The sequence below is a fragment of the Chaetodon trifascialis genome, chromosome 15 (genome assembly GCF_039877785.1).
Source record: "Chaetodon trifascialis isolate fChaTrf1 chromosome 15, fChaTrf1.hap1, whole genome shotgun sequence".
NCBI lineage: Eukaryota > Metazoa > Chordata > Actinopteri > Chaetodontiformes > Chaetodontidae > Chaetodon > Chaetodon trifascialis.
This window is the reverse complement of record NC_092070.1, coordinates 2087075-2100620: the sequence shown is the minus strand read 5'-3', so window position 1 is coordinate 2100620 and position 13546 is coordinate 2087075. Positions and strand designations below refer to the sequence as shown.

General features: G+C 41.2%; 1 protein-coding gene across 4 annotated transcripts in view; it reads left to right on the top strand.

Annotated features, from left to right (window-relative positions):
• Positions 1 to 13057, top strand: part of ppp1r35 (protein phosphatase 1, regulatory subunit 35) — a 372490-nt gene extending 359433 nt beyond the window's left edge. For 2 of the 4 annotated variants that reach the window (XM_070980479.1, XM_070980478.1), the window contains exons 2-6: positions 7184 to 7412; positions 7559 to 7643; positions 9607 to 9722; positions 9824 to 9914; positions 12589 to 13057. In XM_070980479.1, the coding sequence (XP_070836580.1) occupies positions 7184 to 7412; positions 7559 to 7643; positions 9607 to 9722; positions 9824 to 9914; positions 12589 to 12893 (826 nt within the window). In that variant the 3' untranslated portion in view covers positions 12894 to 13057. Of the gene's footprint in view, positions 1 to 6443; positions 6623 to 7183; positions 7413 to 7558; positions 7644 to 9606; positions 9723 to 9823; positions 9915 to 12588 lie in introns of those variants that run through there. The other 2 variants (XM_070980480.1, XM_070980481.1) reach the window with 2 other exon arrangements.
• The last annotated feature ends 489 nt before the right edge of the window (positions 13058 to 13546 follow it).

Genomic DNA, 13546 nt, shown 5'->3' with positions numbered 1-13546 from the left:
ACTCAAAATCACCACTTGGGGGAAAAACTCACTGGTAAGAAGAAACTCAGGTGCTGGAGAAACTCGACAGCCTCAGGTAAGAACTCAGGGAGGACGGGAAAAAACTCCGCTGGGAAAAACAGCACACAGTACACAAAAGAAACAACAAGCGCTGGAGAACAACTCGACAGACACTTAAACAGAAAACTCCACAAGGGGATAGCACTCAGGCAGGAACAAAAACTCACAAAAGTCACTCAGCGTGCACAAAGGCAAACGGCTGGAGAACACGAGGCAGGGGTCAGGCAATTGGCACTGAGATGTGAACACGAGCGTAAGCACGGGTATCATCTGGCACCAGAGTGTGGGAGAAGCCTGCTTAAGAAGGGGAGTCCTGATTAGCGGCAATTAGTGACAGGTGTGTCAGGTAGAAGCTCAAACCCCAGCAATGATCAGCCCCGCCCCTTCCTCGCTCCAGCCCTGAAAGAATACACAGAACCAATCAGAGCAGATCGCTAAACCATGGCCACAACAGAAACACTAATACAATACAAAAGAGCACAGGCAACAGTTCAAAGAGTTATTAGATCAACAAAACGTACATACTGGAGGCAATACTGCAATAAAATTGGGAGGGAAACACAATTAGCGGACATATGGTTAGAAAGATGAGTGGCATTAAGAAAAACTTAGAAATACCAGCGTTACTCGACAATAACATAAAGGCCGTCAGTAATACAGAAAAAGCAGAATTGCTAGCTAAAACATACGTAAAGATTCACAGCTCAGGTAATTTACTACCACAGGCTAAGCTGACTAGAGATAACATTTTGGGCTCAAAATCCAGGAATAAAAGATAAGAGGGCTCCATCAGGAGAAAACCTTCTGCCATCTGCCATTTACTGTTTGAGTTAAAAAGAGCCATTTCGCAGGTACGGCAAACTACACCAGGAAAAGATGGCATATGTTACAGTATGCTAACCCACATGAAGGACAGTGCTCTGGAATTAGTTGTAGACTTGTACAATAAAGTATGGAATACAGGTAAAATCCCGTCAGCATGGAAGCAGTCAGTCATCATCCTAATATTAAAACCAGGTAAAGACCTATCAAACCTGTCCAGCTATAGGCCAATTGCATTAACATCACAGTTAGGAAAGACCATGGAACAGATGGTAACGAGAAGGTTAACCCACTATTTAGAGAGTAGGGAGCAGATATCAAGACACCAAAGTGGGTTTCGTAAGGGCAGAAACACAATGGACTCAGTATTATGTCTGAAAGCAGAAATAAGGAAAGCTCAAACAAATAAAGAAATGGTACTAGCTGTATTTTTTGATGTTGAAAAAGCATATGATATGTTGTGGAAAGAGGGTCTACTTATCAAGTTAGATAAATAAGGTGGCAGTATGTACAATTGGGTGACAAATAAATGGGGATTTAAAATGTCAATTGAAAAGTCACAAATCGTATGTTTTGCCAAAAGTCACAAACCAGTTACCATGAAGCTCTATGGACAAATAATGCAACAAGTCAGTGTAGTTAAATTTCTGGGGATGCTGTTTGATGAGAGGCTCACCTGGAGTCAACATATTAACAAAGTAAAATACAAATGCAAAAAGATCAACAACATCCTGCGATGTTTAACAGGGTGAGACTGGGGAGCTAGTAGGACATCCCTACTAAACAGGCTCTTATGAGAGCAGTATTAGATTATGGGTGCATTGCTTACATGTCTGCAGGAGACACACACCTCAGAAAACTCGATGCTGAACAGGCTCAGGCTTTGCGAATATGCAGCGGTGCATTTAAATCATCTCCAGTGGCAGCAATGCAGGTAGAGATGGGGGAAATGCCTCTCCGGATGAGAAGGGTTAAACTCATGTTGCATACTGGATTGACCTACAAGGACACAGCAGCTCACACCCTGCAAAGGCTATTCTGCAGGACTGTTGGGAGCTAGGCGCAAAATGCGGGACTGCACAAGTTACAAATATGCCCCATTGTCCCAATATCGGATGTACACCCTTGGAAAATCATTCTGCTGCAAATAGATGTGAGTCTGCAGAAAAAGTTAAAAGAAAAACCTCAACATGTGCCAATAGCAGCAATAGTACAGGAACATATAGATCAGCACCAAGGTAAACTATTCATATTTACAGATGGGTGAAAAGACCCAGAAACCGGACGTACAGGCATAGCCGTGTACATTCCTCAGTATGACATTGCAATAAAAAAGAGAACAACGGACCATATTTCCGTATTCACAGTCAAATTACTAGGAATAATGTTGGCATTAAAGTGGGTAGAAGCAAATAACCAGCCTGAGGTTGTGGTTGCTTCAGACAGCCTATCGGCAATCATCGGTATTGGGTCTGGGGAGTCAGCATGCAGGCAGGATATTATCTACTCTATCTTGAATGTCCTACTGAGATTATGCAATAGAGGGCTGGCTTTTTCCTTCCTTTGGGTTCCTGATCATGGAGGGGTACAGGGTAACGAGATCACGGGTAACGAGAGTGGATATATTGGCCAAACAATCAATAAAACATAAATTAATTGACATACCCATACCACTAAGTAAAATAAAGGTTACAACCATCATAAAGGATCACATACGCAACTCCTGGCAAGAACACTGGGACCTACATGACACAGGTAGACATTTACACAGTATTCAAAGATATGTAGATGCTGGCAGAGGACGAGGCGGGAGCCCAAGAGAAGGGAGAGTCATGACCTGACTCAGGATAGGACCTATGGGGCTAAATCATTCGCTTCATAGAATAGGCAAGCACCCCACTGGTCTGTGCGAACACTAATAAACCGGAAATTGTTGAACATGTTCTCATACACTGCAGTAAATATGAAGAAGAGAGAAGGGAACTGGTATCAGTACTAAGGGAGGAAGGACACACTCTTACGCTAAGGAATTTACTTGGCAATACATCAGGAAGAATATATGGATACATAATATGTATCCATATTTATATATTATATAAATCTTTGAAGAGAACCAGAGTACTAGAAAGAATCTAGTTTTTTTTTTTTTTTATCCTGCCAATTTAATGCTCCACACTCCAGTCCGGTAGGTGGCGGTAATGCACCTAGAAGCTGGTTTGCCAACCGCCAATAAAAACAAAAGAAGACGAAGGAGAAGAAGAAGAAGAAGAAGAAACAGAAACAGAAACAGAAACAAAAAGAAAATACCTAGATGGAAATTGGGAAATGCTAATTGGGATGCTTTCCAAAAGATCAGCGCAAGCAGATTTAATAAACTTCAAGAACAGAACCAGGTGGACGTTAACATATTTAATGAGGACCTAGTTAATGAAATAATTCAGTCTGCTGAGGAAGCAATCCCTAAAAGCACAGGAAATAGACGTACCAAGAATGTGCCCTGGTGGAATGATGACTGTGGCAAAGCCATAAAAGACAGAAATAAAGCATTTAGGCAACTCAAAAAATCCCATTCTCAGGATGCTCTAATGCAGTATAAAAGGGCCCAGGCAATAGTAAGGAGAACAATAAGATCACAAAAACACACATTTTGGAGGCAATATTGCAGCAGTATTGGAAGTGAAGTACAGCTATCAGATATCTGGGGCATGATTAGGAGAATGGGGGGGGGGTCAGAAGAAACTATGAATTACCAGTATTAAACAGTGGTGACAAAATGGCTATCAACAACTTGGAAAAGGCTGAACTTCTAGCCCAGACATTTAGGAAAGTTCACAGTTCAGACAATCTCACAGAGGAAGCCAGGCAGAGTAGAAGTAAAACCTTAAGAAGGAACCCCAGCATACTGGAGAAAATGGAGGTGTCAGGAGATCTATTAGACTTGCCTTTTAGTGTGTTTGAGCTGAGAAGAGCTATCATTAGTGCTCGTCAAACTACCGATGGTGGCATACACAGATGGTGTATGCTACAAAATGTTGGAACACCTGACAGAGGATGCACAAGACATAGTGTTGAAGTTATTTAATAGGGTTTGGGAGTGTGGTCAACTTCCCTCAGTGTGGAAACAAGCAATAATAGTACCAGTTCAAAAACCAGGAAAGGACTCATCAGATCCATCTAGCTACAGACCTATTGCCTTGACATCGCATTTATGTAAAATCATGGAACGAATGGTCACAGAGAGGTTAATATACTTCCTAGAAAATAAAGCTCTTCTGTCCCCATATCAGAGTGGATTCCGTAGGGGTCGAAACACAATGGACTCTGTATTGTGCTTAGAGTCAGACATCAGGAAAGCACAGACCAATAAGGAAGTGGTGATAGTTGTCTTCTTTGATGTTGAAAAAGCATATGACATGCTCTGGAAAGAGGGTCTTCTCATTCAATTAAAATCACTGGGAATAGGTGGGAGAGCGTATAACTGGGTCTTAGATTTTTTAATCAATAGGAAAATACAAGTGAGAGTAGGGGCAGAACACTCCAGTATATATGAGGTAGAGAATGGTACACCACAAGGTAGTGTATGTAGTCCATTGCTATTCAATATAATGATCAATGACATATTTTCTAATGTAGAACGAAGTGTAGGGAAATCTTTGTATGCGGATGACGGGGCTCTGTGGGCAAGAGGTCGAAATGTAGATCATGTGAGGGAAAATACAAGCTGCAATACTTGAGGTGGAGGGGTGGGCAAGTAAGTGGGGGTTTAGATTGTCAGTGGCAAAAACACAAGTAATCTGCTTTTCAAGACGGCATAAAATTACTCCACTCTCACTAAGACTGTATGGACAACATCTGGAACAGGTTAAAGTCATCAAATTTCTTGGGGTCTGGTTTGATGAGAAGCTTACATGGAGCACTCACATAGGGAAAGTTGTGAGAAAAAGTAAGAGGGTCGTGAATGTTCTTCGGTGTTTGGCAGGACAGGAGTGGGGAGCAAGTAGATCATCTCTACAAAATATATACTGGGCACTCATGAGATCAATATTCGATTACGGGTGTATAGCGTATATGTCAGCAGCAGAGTCAAATTTGAAAAAGCTGGATGTTCTGCAAGCTCAGGCCCTAAGAATCTGCAGCGGAGCATTTAAAACATCTCCAGTGTCAGCGATGCAGGTGGAAATGGGAGAGTTGCCTCTGCGAATTAGGAGAGTTAAGCTAATGTTGGCATACTGGGTCAATCTGCAAGGGCATGGTGATAAACATCCTGCCAAGAATATCTTAGCAGACTGCTGGGAACACAATGAAACTAATTTCAGGAGTTTTGGTTGGATTGGTGACGTGAAAGCACGAACCATAGGACTGAGTAAGTTGCAGTACAGCCCCACAGTCCCAATCTCTTCCATTCCTCCTTGGTTATTTCCTTTGCCAAAAGTAGACCTCAAAATACAGCAAGAATTGAAGGAGAAGTCAGGGAAACATCCTATATGGCATATGGTCCAGAATTATTTAGACCAGCATTTCTCAGATTCAGTGTTTATTTTTATCAGATGGATCCAAAGATCCAGATATAGGATGTGCAGGAGCAGCAGTATATAGTCCGGTGAGTGGAACACATATTAAGGAAAGGGTATCAGATCATCTCTCAGTATACACCACAGAACTGCTGGCTATACTATTGGCGTTACAGTGCATAGAGGAGAGAGAAATACAAAAAACAGTTATTGCATCAGACAGTTTCTCGGCACTATCAAGAATTAGATCAGGCAGATCAGCATTCAGGATGGATATAGTCAATGAAATATACCTAATAATGTATAGAATGCATATTAAGGGCATAATCACACAATACATCTGGGTCCCTGCTCATGTGGGTGTGGAAGGAAATGAGCAGGTAGATATTCTGGCCAAGCAAACACTCCGAATTGCACAGGTAGGCATGCAAGTTCCGCTAAGCAAAGCTGAGGTTAAATCATTCATTAAGAAATATACACAAACTACATGGCAGGAATATTGGGACATCAGCGAAACTGGAAGGCACCTGTATCAAATACAAAGGCATGTGGGTGATGGGAGGAAGGTGGGCTTCAAACGTAGGGAAGAAAACATTATAACACGTCTGAGAATAGGTCATTCAGGTCTCAATTATACATTGCACAAAATAGGTAAACACCCTACCGGAAACTGCACACACTGTAACCAGCCAGAAACAGTTGAACATGTACTACTCCACTGCAAGAAATATGACACCCAGAGGAAAAGTCTTAGTCAGTCATTAAGGAAGGCAAAACATCACGACTTTACACTAACAGGGCTTTTGGGGAAATCAGCAGGCAAGATACAATATGACATTGTTAAATTCCTTAAAGAAACTAAGTTAGATAACAGAATCTATTTTTTTTGTTTTTTGTTTTGTTTTGTTTTTTGTTTTTTTGTGTTTTGTGTTTTGTTTTGTTTTGTTTGTTTCCTGCCTAATCTCTTGTTCACACTCCTGTCCAGTTGGTGGCGGTAATGCACCATGAGTTGGTTTGCCAACCGCCAATAACCCCACAGAAGAAGAAGAAGAAGAAGAAGAAGAAGAAGAAGAAGAAGAAGAAGAAACAGCGGGAAGAGAAATTTCGTGTGGAAGAAGTCGTGCCTAATGTAAACGTTTAGATCATCTTCAGAGAGAGACAGTCTCGGTTTTGTTGTTTAGGAGAGAACCTGGTGCTGCTGAGGAACGTTTCTGACCGGACGAAATCCGGTAGCACAGATAGGTTATCGATGTTTTCACGTCATCGGTTAACTGTAGCTAACATTACTCTTAGAAACAAATCATGACAGCGTTTAGTCGTCACTAGAAACTTAGTTAATGAAAACAAGGGCAGCTTTTACACGCCTTCATTCATGAATGTCAGCACTGTAACCACCCTCGTCCAGTAACCAGCCATAAACTGAATGAATGTGACAGAGTTGAAGTAACTTTCATACAGGATAGTTGGTTATCTGTGTTCAAGAGCTCACGGGTAAAAGGTTTCATTTGCTATCTAACAAGCTAACCGAAAGTGTTGTTAGGAGCGTGTAGCTAGCTACATAACCACTCCTTAATTAGCCCTAGCCCTTTGAGCCTTTTCTAATTCCTTTTTTTTCCCATTTATTTACACACCTTGTTTCTTTAGTGTTTTCGTTTGGGTGTGTGTTGTTATTTTTTCCTGGAAAGAAAGAAACTTGCTCATTTGTAATTAACAGCTCAAATGTCCTTTAAAGGAGTACTCCCCTGAAAATCACAGACATAAACATGTCTCACTCTATTGTTCATTGCTAGGATGAGAAGATCTTCCTCCTTCTCTCCTCCCCCATCTCCTCACCCCATCCCCCTCCCCCTCTCCTCCTCTTCCTCCTCTCTGACTTGCTGTCCTGAACTTGACCTGTCCGTCACACTCAGCCCTGGCTCCAAGACCGGCCATGCACACATGAAGAAGAATCAGCAGCGTAACCAGCCAGGACTGAAGCCCCACCCCCGAGGACAGACAGGAAGAAAGCAGACCACACAGGTGACGATATCATCCTGTAGCCCTGATGTTTATGTATCTGATGACATAATCCTGTGTTCCTTGTGTGTGTGTGTGTGTGCGTGCGTGTGTGTGTGTGTGTGTGTGTTCATGTGTGGTCATATTGCTGTGTGTCTGGTCTCCTGCAGGTGTGTTCTGAAAAACCATTGGTCATCACGGGAACACCGGAACCTGACATCAGAGCTCAGAGGAGGAACAGAAGACATCACCATGGTAATGAGAGCCTGACAGTTTATGCTGAGTGTCTGAATAAATCGAGGCCTGCAGGGTTTGACATTAACAGAATCACAAAATACTAGACTAACATGTCTTTCCAAGTGGCATATTGTCACAAAAAGTTAATCTGTGGCCACCACAAATGCCCTGTATGTGGTCACCAAGCCCAAGTTTACATCCTCAAATGTTTTTTCCACAACCCAAAGATACTCAGTTTATTGTCATTATTGTCAGTGGAGTAAAGAAACCAGAAAATATTCCAATAAAAATACAAAAAAATGCAGAACACAAAAAAGTAACTGAAATACAAAAAATCTCTATGCTATCTCTATTTTTTATGCAATGAAAGAAAATAACAGAATAGTAGACTAACACGTCCTTCCAATCCCTGAATGCAGTGCACACTTTGTGGTTACATTGATGTCACATTGGTGCATCATGGCGACTGTCCAGAAAAGTTGATATGGAATGTTGCTCTTTCAAAGAGTTATTTTTTGTTTAAGTAAAATGTAATCCAATGTGCCTAAGTTAGAGGAATTACTGGTGATGAAGGGAAAACCGTCTTGGAAATCACTGATGATAGCAAGTGGTTGTGTGACTTGGCCTTCATCGTGGACATAAATAACAAATACCTCTCAGAGCTGAACCTTAAGCTCCAAAGCTCCAGCCAGCTTCTCAGCTCTATTCTTTCAAATGTGGAATCATTTGAAGCAAAATTAAAGCACTAGCAAGTTCAACTAGAAGAAGTTAACAAGCATTTTCCTACTGGCAAGAGTTTACAGGACAAAATATTTGCTCCACCATTTAACATGGAACCAGTTGATGTGCCTTACAACTTGAAATCATTGAGATACAAAGCAATGACAACCTCAGAGCTTGATGCAACAGCCTTCAGAGTTCTATAAACTGTATGTATGTTCTGAGGGCTTTCCTATTCTGAAGAGACATGCACTGAAGTTTGCATCTCTTTTTGGGGTAACCTACTACTATGAGCAGTTCTCTTCAAAACTGACTGATACCAGGACTCCATTGAAGGTTGACCAACCCAACCCTGGAAAACCAGCAGCGAGTAGCATCATCATCAGCAGTTCCAGCCATTGCAGATGTTAGTTTGATGTGTGTGTTCAATAATTGGGTATTGCTCTTGAAAGGTATAGAAACTGAAATGGCCCCTGAAAGGAAAAGGGTTCCCCACCCTGGCTGAACAAAGGGGAGCTGTGGCTCAGGAGTTAGAGTCGTCACCCACTCATCAAAACATCCGGTTTCAGTCCCTGGCCCCTGCAGTCTGCATGATGAGGTATCCTTGGGCAATATACTTAACCCCGGTGGCTCAATCATGCTTTGGGCTTGTCATTGGCACTGGGAACGTTTTACTGGTGGAATTAAGAATGGATTTAATTCAATGCCTGCAAATTTTGCACATTCTTCTGTGAAAAAAGTGCAAGATGAAAAGAGGATGGCTTCTACAACAGGAAAATGAGCCTAAACACACTTCAAAATCCACAATGGACTACTTCAAGAGGCAAAAGCTCTCATGGGTGAAATCACGGGTGAAAATCCGCTTAACAAGAGATGCTTTCAGTTTTTGCTGGCTACAAAAAGTGTTTCAAGCTGTTGTACTGCCAAAGGCAATGTGTTATGATAATGTCTTATGGAAGTAAGCATTTTTTCAGTGGTCTTAGAGACTTTAAACTTTAGCTTTATTAAACATCTAATAAACTATATTCTCGATTATTCTTCTATGCAAATTTTAAAACCACCTCCCAACAACAGAATCGTGTTGGATTTTTGTCTTTTAAAACCTAAAAATAATTACATTGAAATATTTTTTTTTGTTGTCTCCAGTAGTGTATTGCTTTTATTTCTGTTTTCTCCTCATCAGTCAGACTGTCTCAGTGGTTACTGATCAGTAGAATGATAAATAACAGCATTTTTTCTGCTTCTCCTATGCTTGTTGGAGACCCCAGACAGGGGGTAGTGCATCCTGCTGCAACAATCAATCAAGGTCCAGACTGCCTGGAGAGGGTGGACCTAAACACCACTCTGGCTCTAAAGGCAGAGCTTCAGTCACTGCAGGTTCACACTGTTTTTCAGTAGGCTGTCAGTAAATCATCACTGAGCTGATGAACAGCTGGCTAAGAGCTAGTTACCATGGTAACATGTCTGTTATCCTCCAGGGGCTGGAATTTAACTCCCAGAAGGCCATTCAGGAGACTCTACAGAGGTCTGAGAGGACCAAAAACCTGATTAACACCAGAGCTACTGAAGGTAAAACACACACACACACACACACACACACACACACACACACACACACACAGAGGATACTTCTTATTTTCCTCATTTCATGTCGTCTCACGCCTCAACATCATAAAGGATCTCTCATTGTCCTTACCTACATTCGGAGGATCGAGAAAGATGCCTGGATCATTCTTCACTGAAGTTTTTTATTAGACCAACACACCCCTTAATTAAAAATAAGTTATTAATGGGCTGCTGCAACTGATCAGACTGATCAGATACTACATCACCACAGTTTTATACCAGGACAAATAACAGATTCAGCTCAGTGTAATGTCACTAGGAAGTGTAAATTTTACTGGTGCTTGATTCAGCATTTAGTTTATAATAGCTGAATCTGTGGTAATGGTATTCATTCATTAATCAGAAAGATTTTCATTGTCATTTTATTGTCATCTGTAGTTGTTAGTGACATGGTATATGTAAAGCGCTTGGTTAGCAAACTATGATTACCTCATCAGTGTACTTCAGGATACAACTGGAGTAAATGTGTTTGTAAAGTCTGGTAAAATATAAACAGCGATGTAAAGTCAACTCCAAACTCAAAGTACTTTTACCTCCGAACTATACTCAGCTGGAACACTGCAGTACTGTAAACTGTGTTGTCTCATTAAACACATTTACACTTGATGTTCCTCTGAACAGAAACTCAGACTCAACTGTCCTGCTGTGTGTTAAGCTTCATTAGCTGTAAGCCTCAATAGCCCCATTAGCTATTAGTTGTGTTAGCCAAACACACTGCAGGACCCTGCTGCCCACCAGCATCGAACAGCTAACTAGCTCTGCTGCAGATTTCTTGAGACAAGCCTCTGGAACAACAAACCTCCACTGGAGTGTGTAAAAATGACAGACCTACCAGCTGAAAGCATGACTGCATGATTTTTTCCCCCATGAAATTAGTGTACTGCTTGAATTTAGAGAAGATATATCTACATTTTTTCACAGTTTTGCTGAAATTTAAATCAGAAAATTAGGCTAAGTAAAAAGAAAGAGAAAGTCAATTGAAGCATTACCACTCAACTTAGACTGCAGACATGCAAACACGGCGCCGCAGGACTGTACTGATTTCGGAGGGACGACTTTTGAGGTAAGCGTTGCACATTTAAGTGTGATTATTAATTGTCAATGAACAGTAACTACAACAATAACTAGGCTATAGGCTATAAGCAGCAACTGTAACGTTAGTCAGCTGCTTCTCTCCACGCAGTGTGTGTGCCTGTTGCTATGGTAACGCTCGTGGGGTGCTACTTGCTAACTGTTTAATCATGCTGCTTTTGGACATTATGTTAGCTAACTTTATCAACTCTGCATTGATTTTCAGAATGAGGGAGTTTGAAGAGAAAGACGCACACATAGTCAAAGAGCTGGATTCAGGTTGTAAGAGCAGTTGGAGATGGTCATGGATGAAATTAGACACATCAATTGAGGTGAAGCAGGTTAAGCACACTTTCCCGTTGTCAGACTTTTTTTTAGAAAAGTTGACAAAAAGGGATGTGCTAGGTGTATACTATGCACCAAAGAAATAAATTACTCAAGGTGGAGTCTTCATTCAATCTAATGGGAGACATCATCAACCCTAAAAATTCAAACATGAACATTACCACATTCAATGCCATCCAGACAACAAAGTACTACATGAAGGCTAGGGGAATGACAGCAACTGCAATGTTCAGGAGAGAAGATGAAAAGTTTGCTGTTGTAGACAGACAACTGTGCCAGAACATGAGGGCTGCTGGAGGGAAAGACAAAGCACAGAGAGCAGAGAGGCTGATGGAGAAGAGAAGGAGACAGGTGTAGTGGACACTGAACCTACAGTACACGTGTACACACACACTCACACAATCAGTACATGTACTCAGTACACAAATACCACAAACAGTGATCGCTGATATTAATTTATTATACCTTATTTTTTGTTACTTGATGTTATGTTGCTACCTTGTTCTTGGACAAGACTATGATTGTATAGCCTAATCATATTAATAAAGTCATTTGGATTCCAGGTGGAGTATGGCTGCAGGAGCTGCTCTGTGAGTGCCAAAAGTGCTGAAAAGACGGCACAAGAACCGGAGAAAGTAGCATGCCAGAGTCATGCAGCAAAACAAAGGAACGCTGCAAGGCGCAATGCTTTAGAGGTCTTGCAAAAAAAATCAAAAATGAAGCGCTAATCAGTTCTCATTGGAAAATGATAAACCTCTGTCATTGTAAATAGTTTTTTGTTAGTTATTAAACACGAATTTGGTTATTGCTTAATCTCTCTGTCTCTTATTGATCTGATGAGCCTCTTATATGTTTTCTGGTTTAACATGTTTTTATTATACCATGCAAGTAAAAGAGCGATCCACCAATTACTGGTACACTTTACACACAATATTGCACATTTGAAGACTTGGATAACAATTTACCTGTTAATCTCTGTCACCTTATGAGTAACCCACTGAAGGTATTTGTTGTCAGACGCAGTGCTACACTTGCCACCCGCGGCCAACTCTCTCTTTTTTCAGCTTTCCCTGTTTGCATCCCTGTAGACTGCTAAATTATACCTTAGTTTATTTTTGTTTGCATTTACTTTTGGTTTTTGGATTGTATGTACATTTTCTATGTCACAACCTTGATTTCTGCTGTCTCTCTCTGTCTGCAGTAGTGAATGTGTCTCGCTCTCAGCCCCTCTTCACCTCACTGATCAGCATCAACGTGCAGGAGGATCAGCTCATCAGCCAGGTGCTGCAAGAGAGACTGCTGCTGGCCTCAACCCCCTGCAGCCATGCAAACAAGGCATTAGATAGCCCCTCCCTCCTCTTCTTCATGACCTCTGACCTCCTAAGACAGAAGCCTTTCCCACCAGAGGAAGTGCCAGTAAACATCAAGCCCCGCCCATTAACACACAACATCCACTCAACCTTTGATCTCTATAGACAACAGAGACGCTATGAGGCCACCCCATGACACACAGATTAGTTCTGATTGGGTAGAGACACTTAGGCTGTTATTCTTATTGACTGTGTGATGTCATTGAAAAAATATTTTTAAATTAGAAATGTAAATTGTAATATTTTATTCATGTGAAGCGCTACTTTTTGTTTTTTTCCAATAAAATCTTTTCCAACACATTTACTCTGGGATGATGTCATGACGGATGCTGTGCGACAGGTTGTCCAGTCAGAAGGTTTGGTTGTGATACAGAATAAAACATGAAAGTGTAAAGTGCTGGAGTGGAGGACAGAAGAATTACTGCTGACAGGGGTTAGGGGTCAGAGTTAGAAATCCATCATGATGACTCACTCTGTATGACAAGTATTTTATCAAATTTTCTTGGCTCTTTCTTTGATGCATTTGCCATCCTTGGTTACTTGGTGCTACTATGGCTTGAGCAGAGGGGTTTTTTTTTGTTTGTTTTTTTTGTTTTTGTTTTTTTCAGAAAGTGCTTTACTAGCTGAGTGTGCTCATTTCTGTGTAAACACATCATTTACATGTTATAACATAGATGAAATTTGAGTAGGATTCCCATGATATTGTGTCTAGAACAGGCATGTCCAAACTATTCCACAAAGGGCAGTGTGGCTGCAGGTTTTTCCTCCAACCAATCAAGAGGATGCAGT